Raw genomic sequence first — 14583 nt, forward strand, 5'->3', positions numbered from 1 at the left:
AGTTGCAGACTGTGAGAGTACATACAAAATTTCCATGTTTAAAAGTTTTTATGTTTACATGAGAAAGTGTATCTGACTCTAACACACCTCTAATAAATTTAAAGAATATTGAAGAATCACACATCTATACAAAGAAGGCTGAGAATAAAAGATGTTTCATCTTTGTAACAACCACAACAGGTGTCTCAAATCCTCCTCTCTGACCCTTGTTGAAGACAAAGGTGATCAGTGTCTCTGTCTGCTCTTTGATGTTACATTTCTAAATCTAATGAAAATTAGTATGAGGTGTAATAATTATAATATTATCATCTACCATATAAGCAGAAATATTGTTTTAATTACATTCATTCCATGCAAGTAGAAACATTTTTCATGTTAGAAATTTAGAATATGGGAAGTTCCAAAATTCTTTTCCCATATATTTTTCTCTACCAGGTGGTTTTGCCTGTTTTCTTACCTGGGGTGAGAACAATTTGCACAGATAAAGTCCTGAGCTTTTAGGTGCAAGACTGAGAGTTTGCTTTCACTGTCCAGCCAGGACCAAGCTGAGGGGGAAACTTGCAAGGAGACACTTCTTCAACATCAAATCATTGCTAAAAGGAACAGGACAGCTACAGAGGATGGAATACAAACTCCTTTTGGTCACAAATTACAAGGAAAGGAAATGAAAAATGGACCTCAAAAGGTACTGAATGCTAGAACCAGCATAACAATAAAAGCCGTGAGAGACACGGGAAAGCCACAGAAAACCAAGCCTACAGGATAACATGCCCTTTCTCTCAAATCAAAGGCAGCATTTTATTTCACATGCTGCAAATGACAAAAGAAGAAAGCTCCATGTGAACAATTTCATATTGAATGACCCAAACTTCCTTAGGGAATTTCTGATCCAATGTGTCAGAGGTTTCAGTTGAAACATCTGGCATGCAGCAATCCTGATTCATTGTCTCTTTGCAAACGTCCAGCTAGAGAAACTCAAATGCTGCAGAGGATTTCTTGGAGGGTGCCTATTCTTTTTATTTGTTATTGTTCTCACACATAACAGAGAATATCCCACAGCTGTCTGCTTAGAGGCCTTGCCCTCTGGCACAGGAGCATACTGTATCCATGGGGAATTACACATTGCTGATCCTGTGAGAGGCACAACAAGGCTTTTGCATCTAGCATCCCCAGAGATGGGCAGCCTTTGGGACCTTCCTAATTTAGGAATATGTATGCACTAAACTACAGACTCTGCTCTCCACCTTAACAAATCAAATTGATTCTTCAGGTGCCAAAGCTGTAGATTCATCAGACTGCAAATGCTTCTAGGAGTTTTATTTGTCATACACTCTCACACTAACATTGATAGCTTTTCTAGCCATCACTAGTCATGTCCTGGTGTGGATGGCCTCCTTCCTCCCAAGCAGTTCTGAACAGGCCATGGTCTCCACCCAAACTGACATTATCAGCAGCATCTGTATCAGGAAACCAAAGAGGGCTAAATTATGGACACACCTTTACCCCCTTTGCTTAAGTGGTACCCTATACCTTAGAATGATTTTGCCAGCTAGAATTACTCCAAACAGGTAATACAGCCTGAGATATAACAGGGCTAGTGCTAATAGTCAATTTGGAGAAGGCCCCCACTGTATTTTTGGGTCTTTGAGGAACCTGGTTTAGTGGCAGGTGCTCCTGCCCATGGTAGGGGGACTGGAACAAGATGATCTTTAAGAACCCTTCCAACTCAAACCATTCCAGAATTCTATGAGCTTCTGGACTGCCTGGGAGAGTTATCTCGGCCAAGACAACAAGCCATGGACCACGCTGCAGTTTCACAGCACAGATCTATTTCCAGTACCTGTGCCACTGATACTACTCAATTACCAGTACACATGTAACCCCAGACACCCAAGTTCTTTGGGCACAGACCAGGCCACCATAGTCACAAACACCCTTAGTGAAGTCCCCAACTCTCCAATTGCCAGGCTGCTCCAGCTCAATCTGCATCAGCCACAATGAGCAGAAGAGTAGAAGGAGCTCTCTATGCTTCAATTACAGCTGAAGATGAAAGCCCCTCACATAGAAGATAGGGCATCAAGATTGTAAAAGCCTCTTTTACATGGACTTTTTGCAAACCATAGCATGAAAAAAATATTTGGGGAAAACATCATCTGCTGGGACTGCAGCACATAAACCATCCCATAATTTAGCTGAAAGCAATATCTGGTCCTGTCCACTCCAACCTCCTGCCCAAAGAACAGCCAGCTTTGATGTTACATCAGGTTGCTCAGAAATTCGCCCAGGCAAGTTTTGAAAATCTCCACAGGGAAATATTTCCCAAACTCCTTGGACACTTGATCCAGGGCTAAGCCCCTCTCCAGGTGAAGAATTTTTTCATTGTGTGTAATCAGGTTTCTATTGGTGCAACTCACATTCATTGCTTTTGGTGTTCATCTGCTGTTTCCTTCTGTGTGTTCCCAAAAAGAACCTTTTGTAGAACCATCTATTCCTTAGTAAAAACCAGAAATAATATCCCACCCAGAGCTTTCTCATCTGAAAACTGAACAATCCTGTATCCCTCAGTATTCCCCCATATGCTGTATACTCCAAGCCCCTGACCAGCTTGGTGGAGTTCCACTGGACTTGCTCCTGTTTTCCAACATCTCTCCTTACCCAGAGAACCCCAAACCAGACACTTCAGTGTTCTAGTTAAGCTGTAACAAGTCCTGCCCAATTTGGTACCACCTACAAACCCTGTTGCAGGTCATTACTGAAGATTTCAAGCAATCTCTGACTGCTTTTTTAAGTCGTTGCCAGTGTGACTTCAATATAGCACAGTGGAAGTTGCTTGTAGTGCTCCATTTCCTTGGCTCTTGCTGCAAACAGACAAAAATTAGGGAAATCTTATTGTTTTCCCTCACCTCCAGACCCAATGAACACCAAAATCTGGTGAATGCAAAAGTGGGAGAAAGTCATCTGAAGAATCCATGTTAGAAGGTCCAGCTAAACTCTACTGGAGCAACAGTCTCCCACATGGTAAATTCAAAAACTTTTCCCATTTCCCCCATGGAAAGACCTGAGCTATTCTCATGGAAACAGTCATATTTTTCTAGCCCTGAAAAAACAGAAATGCGGTCTAGGCACAAATTCTGACCAAGTGTTCACTTCAAAGACTTCCTTTTGCTCACAACAGGGACTTTTCCCTGGTTTTGCCTCCATGCAATTTCTAAGCAAAAGTGCCTGGTACATTCCCGTAAAGGCAGGGCAAGCAGCTTGCAGTGTTTTGAGGGAGGACTATACCAACACTGAAATTAGCTTTGTCTCCCATCTTGGATTTTTTGGTCTACCAGCATGTTCATCCTCCACATAACATATTGAACTGGAAAATGTAAGAGCAGCAATCACAACCTCCAAAAGGGACCATTTTCCATACACACTTCAAAGGATTTCTGACAAGGAGTTCATTTAGCTGCTTGCCAAAATGTCGTATTCAAGCATCTTTATTCCCTCACTAATGGGCACTGAAGATGTCGATAGTACATCTGAGAGGTGGCTGAATGATAGATGAGACTACAGCACCTTCATAAATCACAGTCACCACCATGGCATTTGGAGCTCTAGAAGAGACAACATGGTATTTTCTTTTACCCCTGTGTCTTGGGCTTATAAAAACAGTGAATTCACTCCTGTTATAAAGTGTTAGATGTTATGAAGTGCACATAGGTAATTTAAGTTCCAAATGTAGATAAATCCTTGGGGAGATCATTGAAGTGAAAGCTCCAATTATATTAGTACTTCTTTAGAAGGTGATTCCAGGTCAGAAATCTTCACCTCCAGGTGCCCATCCTCAGAGCTCAGACAGGCAAGAAAACAGAGGGGTTTTATCCATAAATCATGCATTTATCCTGCCAAAAAGATGCAGAGAAGCCAAGCCCAGCAATGTTGTGCAGCAGAGTTGGGCTGTGGTCCCCTTCAGCTGGCCAAATTCATTTTTTCCAGGTCTTCAGAAGTGGGAGACTAGACATGGCACTTATGGTACCAGATGTCATGCTCATTCAGGGCAGCATTACAGTTGGATTAGATGATCTTAAGGTCTTTTCCAGCCTTAATGATTTTATATTCCACAATCTCCTTTCTTCTGCTGCTTGTTTGCTTGCTAAATGCAAATTCCAAATGTTTTATGAGATACCACCCTGGCACCAGTAACAAACAAGTGACTCCATGTGTCAGAGAATGGGAAGGACACTCACAAACGCCAACACTGTATCACTAAGTCTGAGGTAAGCACTGCTAAGCAGAGCCAGGCCCCTGCCGAGAACCTCTTAAAGCCAACAAAGCTCAAATCCCATGATACAGCAATAAAAACTGTTTTAAGACTTCATAGATGATAGAGAGCCCTCTAGGAGAGGTTGGGCCAGAGTTACCCTTGGCTTTCATTAGTCGTGGATTGCTTGAGTACACTGCCAGACAGCACATACGAATCCTGGCTATGGTGAAACTTTCACATGTGAAAGTGTTTAAAAGTATCATCTGTGCTTTTCAAATATGGCATTTTCAGCTAAAACTGGGGCTGTGGGGGAGTGGGATCAGCTCACTTTATTCTCTTTACCTCTGGCCCCAATTTCTAGAAGTTGCACATCCCTCCAGCCTTGCTCCTGGTGCAAGGTGAATTCCCTTTCCCAGGATCACTTCACAAATGCAGACCACTGGCCAGTTGGATTTCACAACCATCAGTCTAAGTCCTCAGTGGGTAATTCACCTCACCAGTAATTCACCTTACCTACTCCATCAGCCCAGCCTCTGTCAGGGTAAAAACCCAAACCAGGGCAACAGAGATGATGGAGGATTTTACCAGCTGCAGCTTGCAGACCATGTTGGCTTCAAAACTGGAATTGGTCTCGGTGATGTAATGTTCATATCATCAAGCTCACCACAATGAATGGATTTTAGTCAGTCTAAGGCTGCTTCCCAGCATGAATATTTCTTTATTACCTCTTCCTGGTAGAAAAATAAAATAAAATAAACTGGAGCCAATGTCTATTAATCATATCCTTAATTTTGGTTACTCAGTGTTACTTGTTTTTCTCCAGTAAGGGTGATACATCCAAATCTGAAATCTGAGCCATGCTTTGCTGCTTCTGATTGCAAAACCTATCTGGGTTTGAAAGAATGTTTCCAAACTCTTTAATTTTTGCATTTTGGTAACTCTTAAATGCTCTATTGGAGATTGGAGCCTCTTCCAAGGCAGCAACCATCACAGATGGACTCACAAACAGATTTAAATCCCAAGTTTTGAGAAGGGTGACTAATCCCACAGTGAAGTTGGGCATATTGCAGATGTTCAAGAACACCTGTTTATCTGTTCATGATCAGACTCACCTGGCACAGCCCTGCTGAACCTGCAAAGGTGGGTCCCTGCACAAATGAGACAGGCTGTCCAGAGCAAGCAGGACCACACACAACTGGCCAAGTGAATCTGTTAACATGCTGTGAAGCCGCCAGGCCGGAGTTTTCCACAGGCTGTCCATGGATCTGGAGAGGCAGCAGGACATGGAGCTAAACCCAATATTAGCATGCACACACTTTAAAAAGAAAGAAAACTGGAGCCTGAGAAAAAACTCCACCCACTCATAAGTGGATGAGTCAGACTCCTGAGTCTGTGAATTTTCAAGAAAAATGGGGCACTCGTATTACTTTTTTCAGCCAAGAAAATACAAGATCTTGAGGTGTCAAAAGGACCAAATGGTTGGACACAATTAAAGACTTCAGAAAGGGGATCACTGCCTTAAAATACTATTTCCAGCAGTACACATGAAGTAAATGTTTAGGAACTGGAACAGGACTGGTTGTAGCTGATCAAGAGACAAATTCTGTGGGATGCTTTGGCTCAGTGTGAAGGCATCAGGAGCAGACCCAAATCTTGAAATTAAATAGTCAGCAGAACCTTAGCTTTCCTTGCTGTCTTTTGAGGAGCAGGTGAAAGGATCAACTTAATATAAATTTTCCCGTAAGGGATGTAATTTACAAACAACTGACATCTTGAGAAGGACACTCCTCCCAAGCAGAGGACAGGATTTTTCCCTAAAACAGCCAGCCTGATTTCCTGCTTGAGAACAAAAGAGGAAAGATTACTTGCTGGGAGCTATGAATGCGAGAGGACAGAATGAAAGATGGAAGGAGTCAGTTAACTAAGAGGAGAGAAATTTCATTCCTGCAAAGAAAGCTGACAGATGTCTGAATCACTGCTCTGGTTATCCACTTGTCTGCCAAAAGAGAAAGCAAATTTCAATGGAATGGCAGGAAGGACACAAGCAGGAAGTAACTCCAACCTTTCAGGTGAGGCAACTGTTAAAATTCCTTCATGTTTTACCTAGGAGTGACTGCCTCAATCTGAAAAAGAACCTCCTTCATAAGCAGGAGGGAAGGAAGCTCTCCTGGTTTTGGGCACTTTCTCATCCATTTTAAAGATGTTCTATTAGCTGTGTTGATAGAAACATCAGCTCCTTCACATAGGGGCAGCTGATAGAGGTGCCTAAGCCTCAGCTTCAGCCAAAATTAGCCATCCAGCAGCCTGTGAAGGATGTCTTCACAGAATATCAATGAGTTGGTCTGCACTCTGTGCAGTACATCAAACCCCAGGCATTTTCAACTAAGCCCATACCCATTAAGTTTGATGTTCTCTTTAAAAGCCAGTGCAGAAGACTGTTAATAAAGATGGATTTTGTCCACTTTCTCTCCCATTTAGCAGCCTGGGGAAATAATTTCTTTATCAGTGTAAAGTTGTCACATGGTTTCAGTTGGGGGCAACTGAAATACAGTGGATTTCTCTTCCCTGCCACGGCACATAAGTCTTGATAGAGAACAAAAGAAGTGAGTTGGGTCTAGATCCACAAGACAAGAGGGAGAAAACCAAACTACAAATATTTAAGTAACCAATGTGAAGTTCAGCCAATAGAAACCAAAAACTGCCCTTAAACAAAAAAGGTACAGAAGCAGAAGTGTATTTACATACACAGAAGAAGCTCTGGAGCAGGAATCCAAAACAATTAAAACGTGAAGTTCCCTGCTGGTATTTGTAGAATGATAAATGGTCATCATCATATTACAAATAGCAGCAGAGAATTTCACGTTGATACAGTATATAGAACATATGTCTTGCACAATGTCACTGAACTGACTACAAAGGAAATCTATATCCAAACATTAGAAGAACATGCAGAGAAGGCCAGCTTTACATTAAAAAAGTATGTTTCATACAAAGAGAGAGAAAAATTTGCACTATACAGTTCATAAAACTTTGGAAACTTTAGCAGTAGGTCAGAAAAGAGAAAATTATCTCAAAAGAAACCAATCACATTTAGAGACTGCAGCTGAAGGATTGAGTACGGATTTAATTACAGATCCTATAGTTACATTTAGAAACACTTGGTTTATTAATTTGAACTTAAATCATCTTATCACCCGTGGATCTGGAACCAGAATTCACATAAAATATACGAGCCTCCAGTTTTGCAGGGACTGATTCAGTTTGAAAAGTTGATCAAATTAATAACATTTCTTGGATTTGGGAGCTGAAGTGAGAATCCAAGGACAGCTTCAAACATGGCTCCAAGAAGTCTCAGAGAACAAAAAAGATTTGCTGTGGCAAATCAGTTAAACAGTTAAATTTTATTGTTTAATTTGCAGCCGAGTGGATCATGGGCTGTAAGACATTCAAGAAAAGAAGCAAAGGTAACAGCTTTAGCATCACTCAGAAGATATCAGAATAAAGGGATAGTGTTTTCAATGTATCTACTCTCTGTGAAGTCCTTGAGTTCATTTCTCCTTCCTATTCACTACAGCCCAAAAAAAGTATTTTACTGGACATGGGGATATTCAACAAGTGCCTAGACCTAGTCTGAAACAAGGTCTGAACTTCACAAGCTGCAGGACTGGCCCATTTTCTGAAGAGATTACCCAGCTGACACAGCCTGCAAGTCACTTCTTGCCCTTGGTCCCTAAAATAAAGCATGGCATGCCTTCAAACTCCCAGGTTTCACATTACCTTTGTTTCTCAGGCTCTCACTGTGGCAATTTTGCAATATTTTTGAGTGACATCTGAATTAGTTTAAGAGGAACTTTAGCAGTTTTGAACAAGTTACACAGGTTTTCATTCAAAGCAACTCCATGGAAACCAACTGAGATGCTACACATTTAAATCTCTTGAAATTTGCCCTCTTATTGTTAGGATTGTATTTTGGGGCTGCTTTTAACTAATAGTTGGACAATAAGCAACTATTATAATATCAGCCACTAAAGAAGTTGATATTACTGATATAAATACTTAACTTCTTCAAATACCATCACAGAGCCTGCTAGTGCTATTTAAATTACTAGTTTCAGAATTTTTAATTACAATCACTCTGTGGGATTATACTGCACTGTAAACAGCATTTCAAAATCAACTTGAACCTTGGTTTAGAGAAAGATCTTGTCCAGACTCACATTTGAATGTACTTTTTAATTATTTTTTTTAAATAGCTATTGTGTGGATATAAAAACAATTTCATATAAATCATTTTTATGGCTCTATGGAATCCAACAATAGTTGGAGTCTTCTAGAAACAGCTGTAAAGTGATTTTAATTACCTCCTGCTGTTTTGAAACAAAAAGTGAAACACATAAAGTATCTAAAATTGAAGAACAACCTTCTGAAAGCAGGCTTTGTCCCACTTTAACTCAGCATTCTAAATGGGAACTGCATTTCAATTTAAATTTAACAAGGTATGATATGTGAATTAAACAGCAACTGATATTTATTTAGCCTTCAGATTTGGATACTTATGGGTTTTATTACATACAAACAGATTGGCCTCTAAAAACATGTTCTTAATCATGAGCTATACACATAATAAAGTAGTTTCTGCCCTGAATGTAAATGAAGCATACACAGAGTAACACCTACAGCAGGGGTGCTTTGGGAGCCTGGTGTGCTCTGTAGAGAGGAATGGCAGGGTCTGAGCCCCACAGCTGCTGCTCATCCCCCAGACAGCCAGCATTGCAGCTGCTTTAAAGGCCAGACAGGGAAACCAGGATGAAGCATGAGAGTCTTTCAGCCACTTGGATCTGCCGAAGGTCAACTGTACTACATGGCATTGTCTGGCCTGCACAGATTTCTGTGGATATCCCATCCCTTCCTGCAGTCCCAGCCATCCTCTGCTTCCCCCAGCAGTGCCAGGGGTTACTACTCCTCATTGTCCAGCTCAACACTTTTATTTTTAAGCATTTGAATTAAGACTAAGATTAGAGCACAGCCACAACCTTGTCCTGATGGAAACAGGATGGAAAATGGTCATAGATGGTAAAGCAGAAGAGAGCCAGAAATGCACAGCTGGAGGGGCAGCAGTCTCTAAAAGCCAGCTCTTCTGCTGGCAGGAACATGTACCCTGGAATAGAATGGATTTTTTACTGCATGTAATTCATATTCATTCACATGCTAGATCTGGTCACAGATAAACAAACTAGAAGGGTCCATTATTTATATGATGTAATAAATATTTATATGAGGACTCTGCTTCAAGTCTTATATACATCTGCATTAAGAGAGGGAAATCAAAACAAACTGGGTTGGATCACCTTCTGTCACTGCATTAGAATGAAAAATGCCAGGGAATGAGCACCTAAAGCATGGGCTCATTTGCTGAACTCCTTCCTGTGCTCTTCCATTATCAGATTCCATGAGTCAGAGAGTGCCACTGACCATCTGAGCTTCCTCAGGGATTTGTAAACACATTCATTTTTCCCCTTTACAGGAGCACAGGAGACAACTTGTATGTTAAGTGACAAGGACATTTCAGTCTCAGCAGTCTCAGATTAATCCACACCCCAGGACCCAGAGCAAGGCTGAGGAGCCAGGGTTCTCACGATCTTGCTGCGACTCCAACACCAAGCCCAGATTCCTTCTACCCAGGATGAGCCCTTAAATTGCTTTGGCCTTTTTGTATACATGATGGAGAAAGACAGGGTCCTTGAGAAGGAGTCCTGGATCCTGTGTCAGAAGTCAGCTGAACACATCGATCTCACTCCCTGTGGTTCAGGGGGAGAGACACTGTAAAAATGAATAATGTGAACGAGTCAGGTGTCCTGAACATGAGCCCAGATATCGCTGCACTAAGCAACAAAAAGGGTAATCATTTTACATCCAAGATCTTCCTCCTCAGCCTCCTAATTAGATCACTACCTTGCACTCAGACACATGTAGAAAAAGGCCATTTTTCATATTACTTCTCTCAGAATAAACAAGCCACTTGGAGATGCAGGCAGAGGCAGCTGTAAACAGCAGGAAAAGGGGGCAAAGGGCTCACTTGGCTGAGGGATATTAATGGTTCATTGCTTGTAAATAGCCCTTTCCCCAGAGACCTCTCCATGCTCTGTGTGTGCTCACTGCACATGCTGGCAGCAAAGTGGAGGCTTTATTAAGAGAGTTACAAATAAGGTCAAATTCTTTTAGGAGCTTTTCAGAGTTCCCAAGGCATTCAAGGAGGGCTCCAGCTGTTTGCAGGGGTTTCCCATTACTGTCAGAGACACAAGTTTCAGCATGCTTCCAGTTAAAAGAGGATCCTGACAGATTTTCACTTTAACATGACAGCAATAGGATGGAGTTCTCCACCACAACTTTCTCTTCACAGATGCTAAGCACATTCACATGGACATTACACAAAGAGAAAGCATGTGTCTGGCATGGCATGGCATGTGAAGGGTGGCTTGGGGATCTTTCATCACCCAAAAAGCAGCGCAGCAATAGCTGGGTTAAAATGACTGCAACACCAGGATAAGAGACCAGCTGAGCACTTAATGTAGAATCCAGGAAACTCAGGTAGTAGACTTTTTCTCCTCAACACTTCCACAGGAGTACAAGGTCTTGTTTTTCAAGGCAGAAACAACACAAATTGAATTGGTTTACCTTACATATGCAATGCTCTATTAGGCCAACTCTCCTGCCCATCTTAGACCTCAGTTCTTAAAAACCCTCACCTATGGAAGCTGTATATTTCTAAATTCAATCCAAATGTGCATTATGTCCACAGAAAGAAAAATGGAACAAAATTTTCTTAACTGTTTTTCATTAGGAGAGGAAGAACAGATAATCTTCACTGGTTTTGGGGCAAGCATGACTTCTTCACTCATCAAGTAGCTCAGGCTGCATGGATAAAAATAAACACTGCAAACTTGTGCAGGTCCTACTTCCAGCAAAATGCCCTTTGCCAAGGCTCAGACTTGACAAAAATCATCATACCAATGAAATTCAAAAAAAAAATCTCCCATGTACAGAACATAGCTGGGCCCTGCCTAACAGGAACTGGATGTTGCTGCAAAGTCTGATTCACACAGTCATGTTTGTAAGATCAGCTTGTTGTGAATGTCTGGGATCAAAGGCTGCCACGGAGCAGCCCTCCCCACACTGCAGGGCTGTGGAAACGTGCAGGCAAATGTTCTCCAGCTAGCAGAAGCTTTGATTTATAAATTGTGATGCTTCCACCTGCTCCTGAAGGAACAGAGCTGCCTGCTGGGCTAGGCAGGCCCGTGAGAAGAGCAGTTCTGAAGCAGGCTGGGGGACTCTGAGTGCTGCTCCCACAATCACTCCTGGCAGCTGGGAGCACAACCTGCTCTTGTCCCTGGAGACAGCAATGGGAGGTTTGCAGTGTGCCATGGGAAAGCACAGTGTGAATGTGCTTTTTGCTGATTTTGGTTAGAGGATCCTATACCAGTTTCTCCTGTGGGGCCAAGAGAAGTACAAACTACAGCCAGAGCTCACCTTCCCATTCCTGCAGCACTGGAGCTCTGCCCCACTGGGTCAGCTCACACAAGCAGATGAAGGGAAGGCTGTGATAATCAGAAGCTGCCTCATGCCAAGGGGATCCCTGAGCTGTAGCTGAGGAAACCTAAACAACCACTCCCAAACATGACTGGGATTTAAGGGCTGGAGCATGGTGAATTGGCAATGACCATCTGCTCACCCCCAATTTTCTTTTAGCTAAGCTCACTCTGCCCCCACAATTCACTCAGGATTTCATCATTCAAGGAAACATCAACAGCCATAGTCTGTCTTTCACCCCACACACACAGAGCCTAAATGGCGGGGAAGGCCTGGGGAAGTCACTGCTCCATGGTGAGCTCCTCACATCTCCTCCCCAGCCCTGCAGGGCATGCAGCCAGCAGACATTCCAGACACCCTTCCCACCCTCCCTTTGCTCTTATGGATTGGACATACCAACTCCCACAGCACCCCAGGAGCACCAGACTGACTTAAGATACTTGAGACCCCAGCAATTCCAAACATGTGGATATTTGCTCCTGTCCAACAACTTTGTCATTTTTAGAATCTGTTCACAGCTTAAAACCTTGAGCTGGTTTTTTAGTGTAAAGTTTCCTCAGCATTCCCACCCCTGACTTGGCATTACACTGAGCCTGCTCATGTAAATAATTTCATTTAGGAGCTGACACTCGAGGAAGGCCTTGCCTCATCCCAGCAGCAGACTAAGTGCTGCCCTCTAGGATCTGACACCTCATTTCCTTGGGCAAACATCCCAATTTGTAGAGCTCACAAGGCCAGTTTGAGAACAGCAGGGCATACAGGTGCTGGAGATCCTATGGCACATGCAGCCCTGCTGTCAGACCCCACTGCTTGTTCTCCCTGTTTGTGCCTGCTGTCCCGTTTTCTGGTCCCACATACCCTGCTCTCAGCCAGTATCAGTTTCATGATTTTGCAGCTGGAAAAAGAAGAATAAAACTTTACCCTTTGTGACTTCACATAGAGTTTTGTTTCATGCTGACATTGAAGAGTGGGTTCCTGTGCTGGTGCCATGTCACTGGCAAGTGCTGTTCCTGCCCTCTCAGCAAGGACAACAGAGTGGGGTGCTCAGGTCTGCTCCAGAAACCCATCCTGTTTCACTGACTTGGCAAGTTCTCACCCAACATCCCAATCCCCACAGCACCCAGTGCACAGACTCAGCCCATCCCAAACACCTCACCAAAAAGGCCCAGGCTAACCTGCCACACACATCTGTTTTGGCTTCTGACAACTGGGGGACTACAGGAGCACATCCAGGAACACTGGTCACCTCAGGACACCCTGCACAACTCAGCTGTGCTACAAGAGCTCAGATTTGCACAGCCACACAAGCAAGACACTTAAAACACTGCACAAATAGCCTGACTGGCCTCATTCCACCTGTGGGTTTCTACTGACACCCATCATCTGAGTATCATATTGCTCACTTGACATGCTACTATTTGAATAGCATTTAACTCCTTAAGGGCACAGGATCAGCAGCTGTGAAGCCAAAGACCCTCAGATACAGCAGAAGAGATCCCAGCCCAGGCAATAGCAGCAGATCAAGGTTCCCTGTGCGGTCTCCTCTGAAGCCTTTCCCTCTCTGAAGGCAATTCCTTTGGGAAACCTGTTAATTCCCTCTCAGCTCTGCAGAGAAGAATTATGACAAATGCTGAGCACAGGATTTTGTACTGTGATTGTTGCTTTCTCTACCACAGCCTAAAATATTCAGTCATTTCACATCAGCTCAAATTCCAGTGAATGTTTTTCAATTATTTATTTTTAACTCATGACTGTATGAGACTCTGATAGCCTGAGAGTAAAGAAGGTACTTGAAGGTACTGTAAGCCAACCATAACATGATGAAACTTAACAACTTGCTCTTTGAATTTGATTTAACTTCAGTAAAAGTTTAAATGCAATGTCAAGGCTTCAGTGGCTGCAGATGGTACATGACATCCCCAGATAATATGTTCTCCAAATTACAGGCAGAGGCTCAGTGGATGAACCACCACGAAGACAGAAAATTGATAAGAAATTCAAGCACCTTCAATCATACAATCAGATGAATCTGTGAAAAGCCTGTGGCCTGGCTGTGGAACTCAGCTAGGACAAATAGCTGCACCTCAATTTGGTGCTCATGATGAAGCTCACGGCTGGTTGACAACGTACCACACATCAGGAGCACCACCATGGCAGGTTGCATCTCCCAGTCCTGCTTTTCTGACTGGGGTCTGTGCCAGCTCTGCTGTGATGACAGTAAATGAAATCACCCTGCCCACATCAGTGTGTCATCAAGCCATTCCCCTGCTTACCAATCATGGGCATTCCTAGGTTTTGGTATGGGCACTCCAGGCTGCCTCCTTGTGTCCTCCCAAAGATAGCAGAGTAAATGGCTATGACCATGCTCTTCTTACAGCTCAGCCTCAGCTTGTCATCTTCACAGGCTACTTTACTCTTGTATTCATCTGGAAGCAAACAAAGACTTCATTACTCAGCTGATCCAGGGTGGGCTCAGGGGTACACCTCAGCTCCCAGCACAGCCTCAGCACAACCCCAGCCTTAGCACGGCACTTGCTACAGGAGCACTGATCTCTCCCATTACATATTACCTCTGTGGCATTATCAACACATTTAAAAATGTATTTTAACCCAGCATAGGTCAGTTATGTTAAATAGCCTACATTTTCGTTTTGCAGACAGATAAGTGAAGAGGCATGGCATTTGAGGGTTTTCTACATAGTAATATGGCAAGGGAAGGTAAAAGCCCATCTTTAGGAACCAATCTC

At 43.0% G+C, this 14583-nt stretch overlaps 1 protein-coding gene across 2 annotated transcripts in view; it reads right to left on the reverse strand.

The window, feature by feature from the left end:
- The window catches only part of EVA1A (eva-1 homolog A, regulator of programmed cell death), a 207617-nt gene that overhangs the window by 107960 nt on the left and 85074 nt on the right, over window positions 1–14583 (reverse strand). For both annotated transcript variants that reach the window (XM_005485088.4, XM_026792189.2), the window contains exon 4: window positions 14110–14262. In XM_005485088.4, coding sequence (XP_005485145.1) covers window positions 14110–14262 — 153 coding nt within the window. The remainder of the gene's footprint in view (window positions 1–14109; window positions 14263–14583) is intronic.

Source organism: Zonotrichia albicollis, chromosome 3 (genome assembly GCF_047830755.1).
Source record: "Zonotrichia albicollis isolate bZonAlb1 chromosome 3, bZonAlb1.hap1, whole genome shotgun sequence".
In the NCBI taxonomy this organism is placed as follows: domain Eukaryota; kingdom Metazoa; phylum Chordata; class Aves; order Passeriformes; family Passerellidae; genus Zonotrichia; species Zonotrichia albicollis.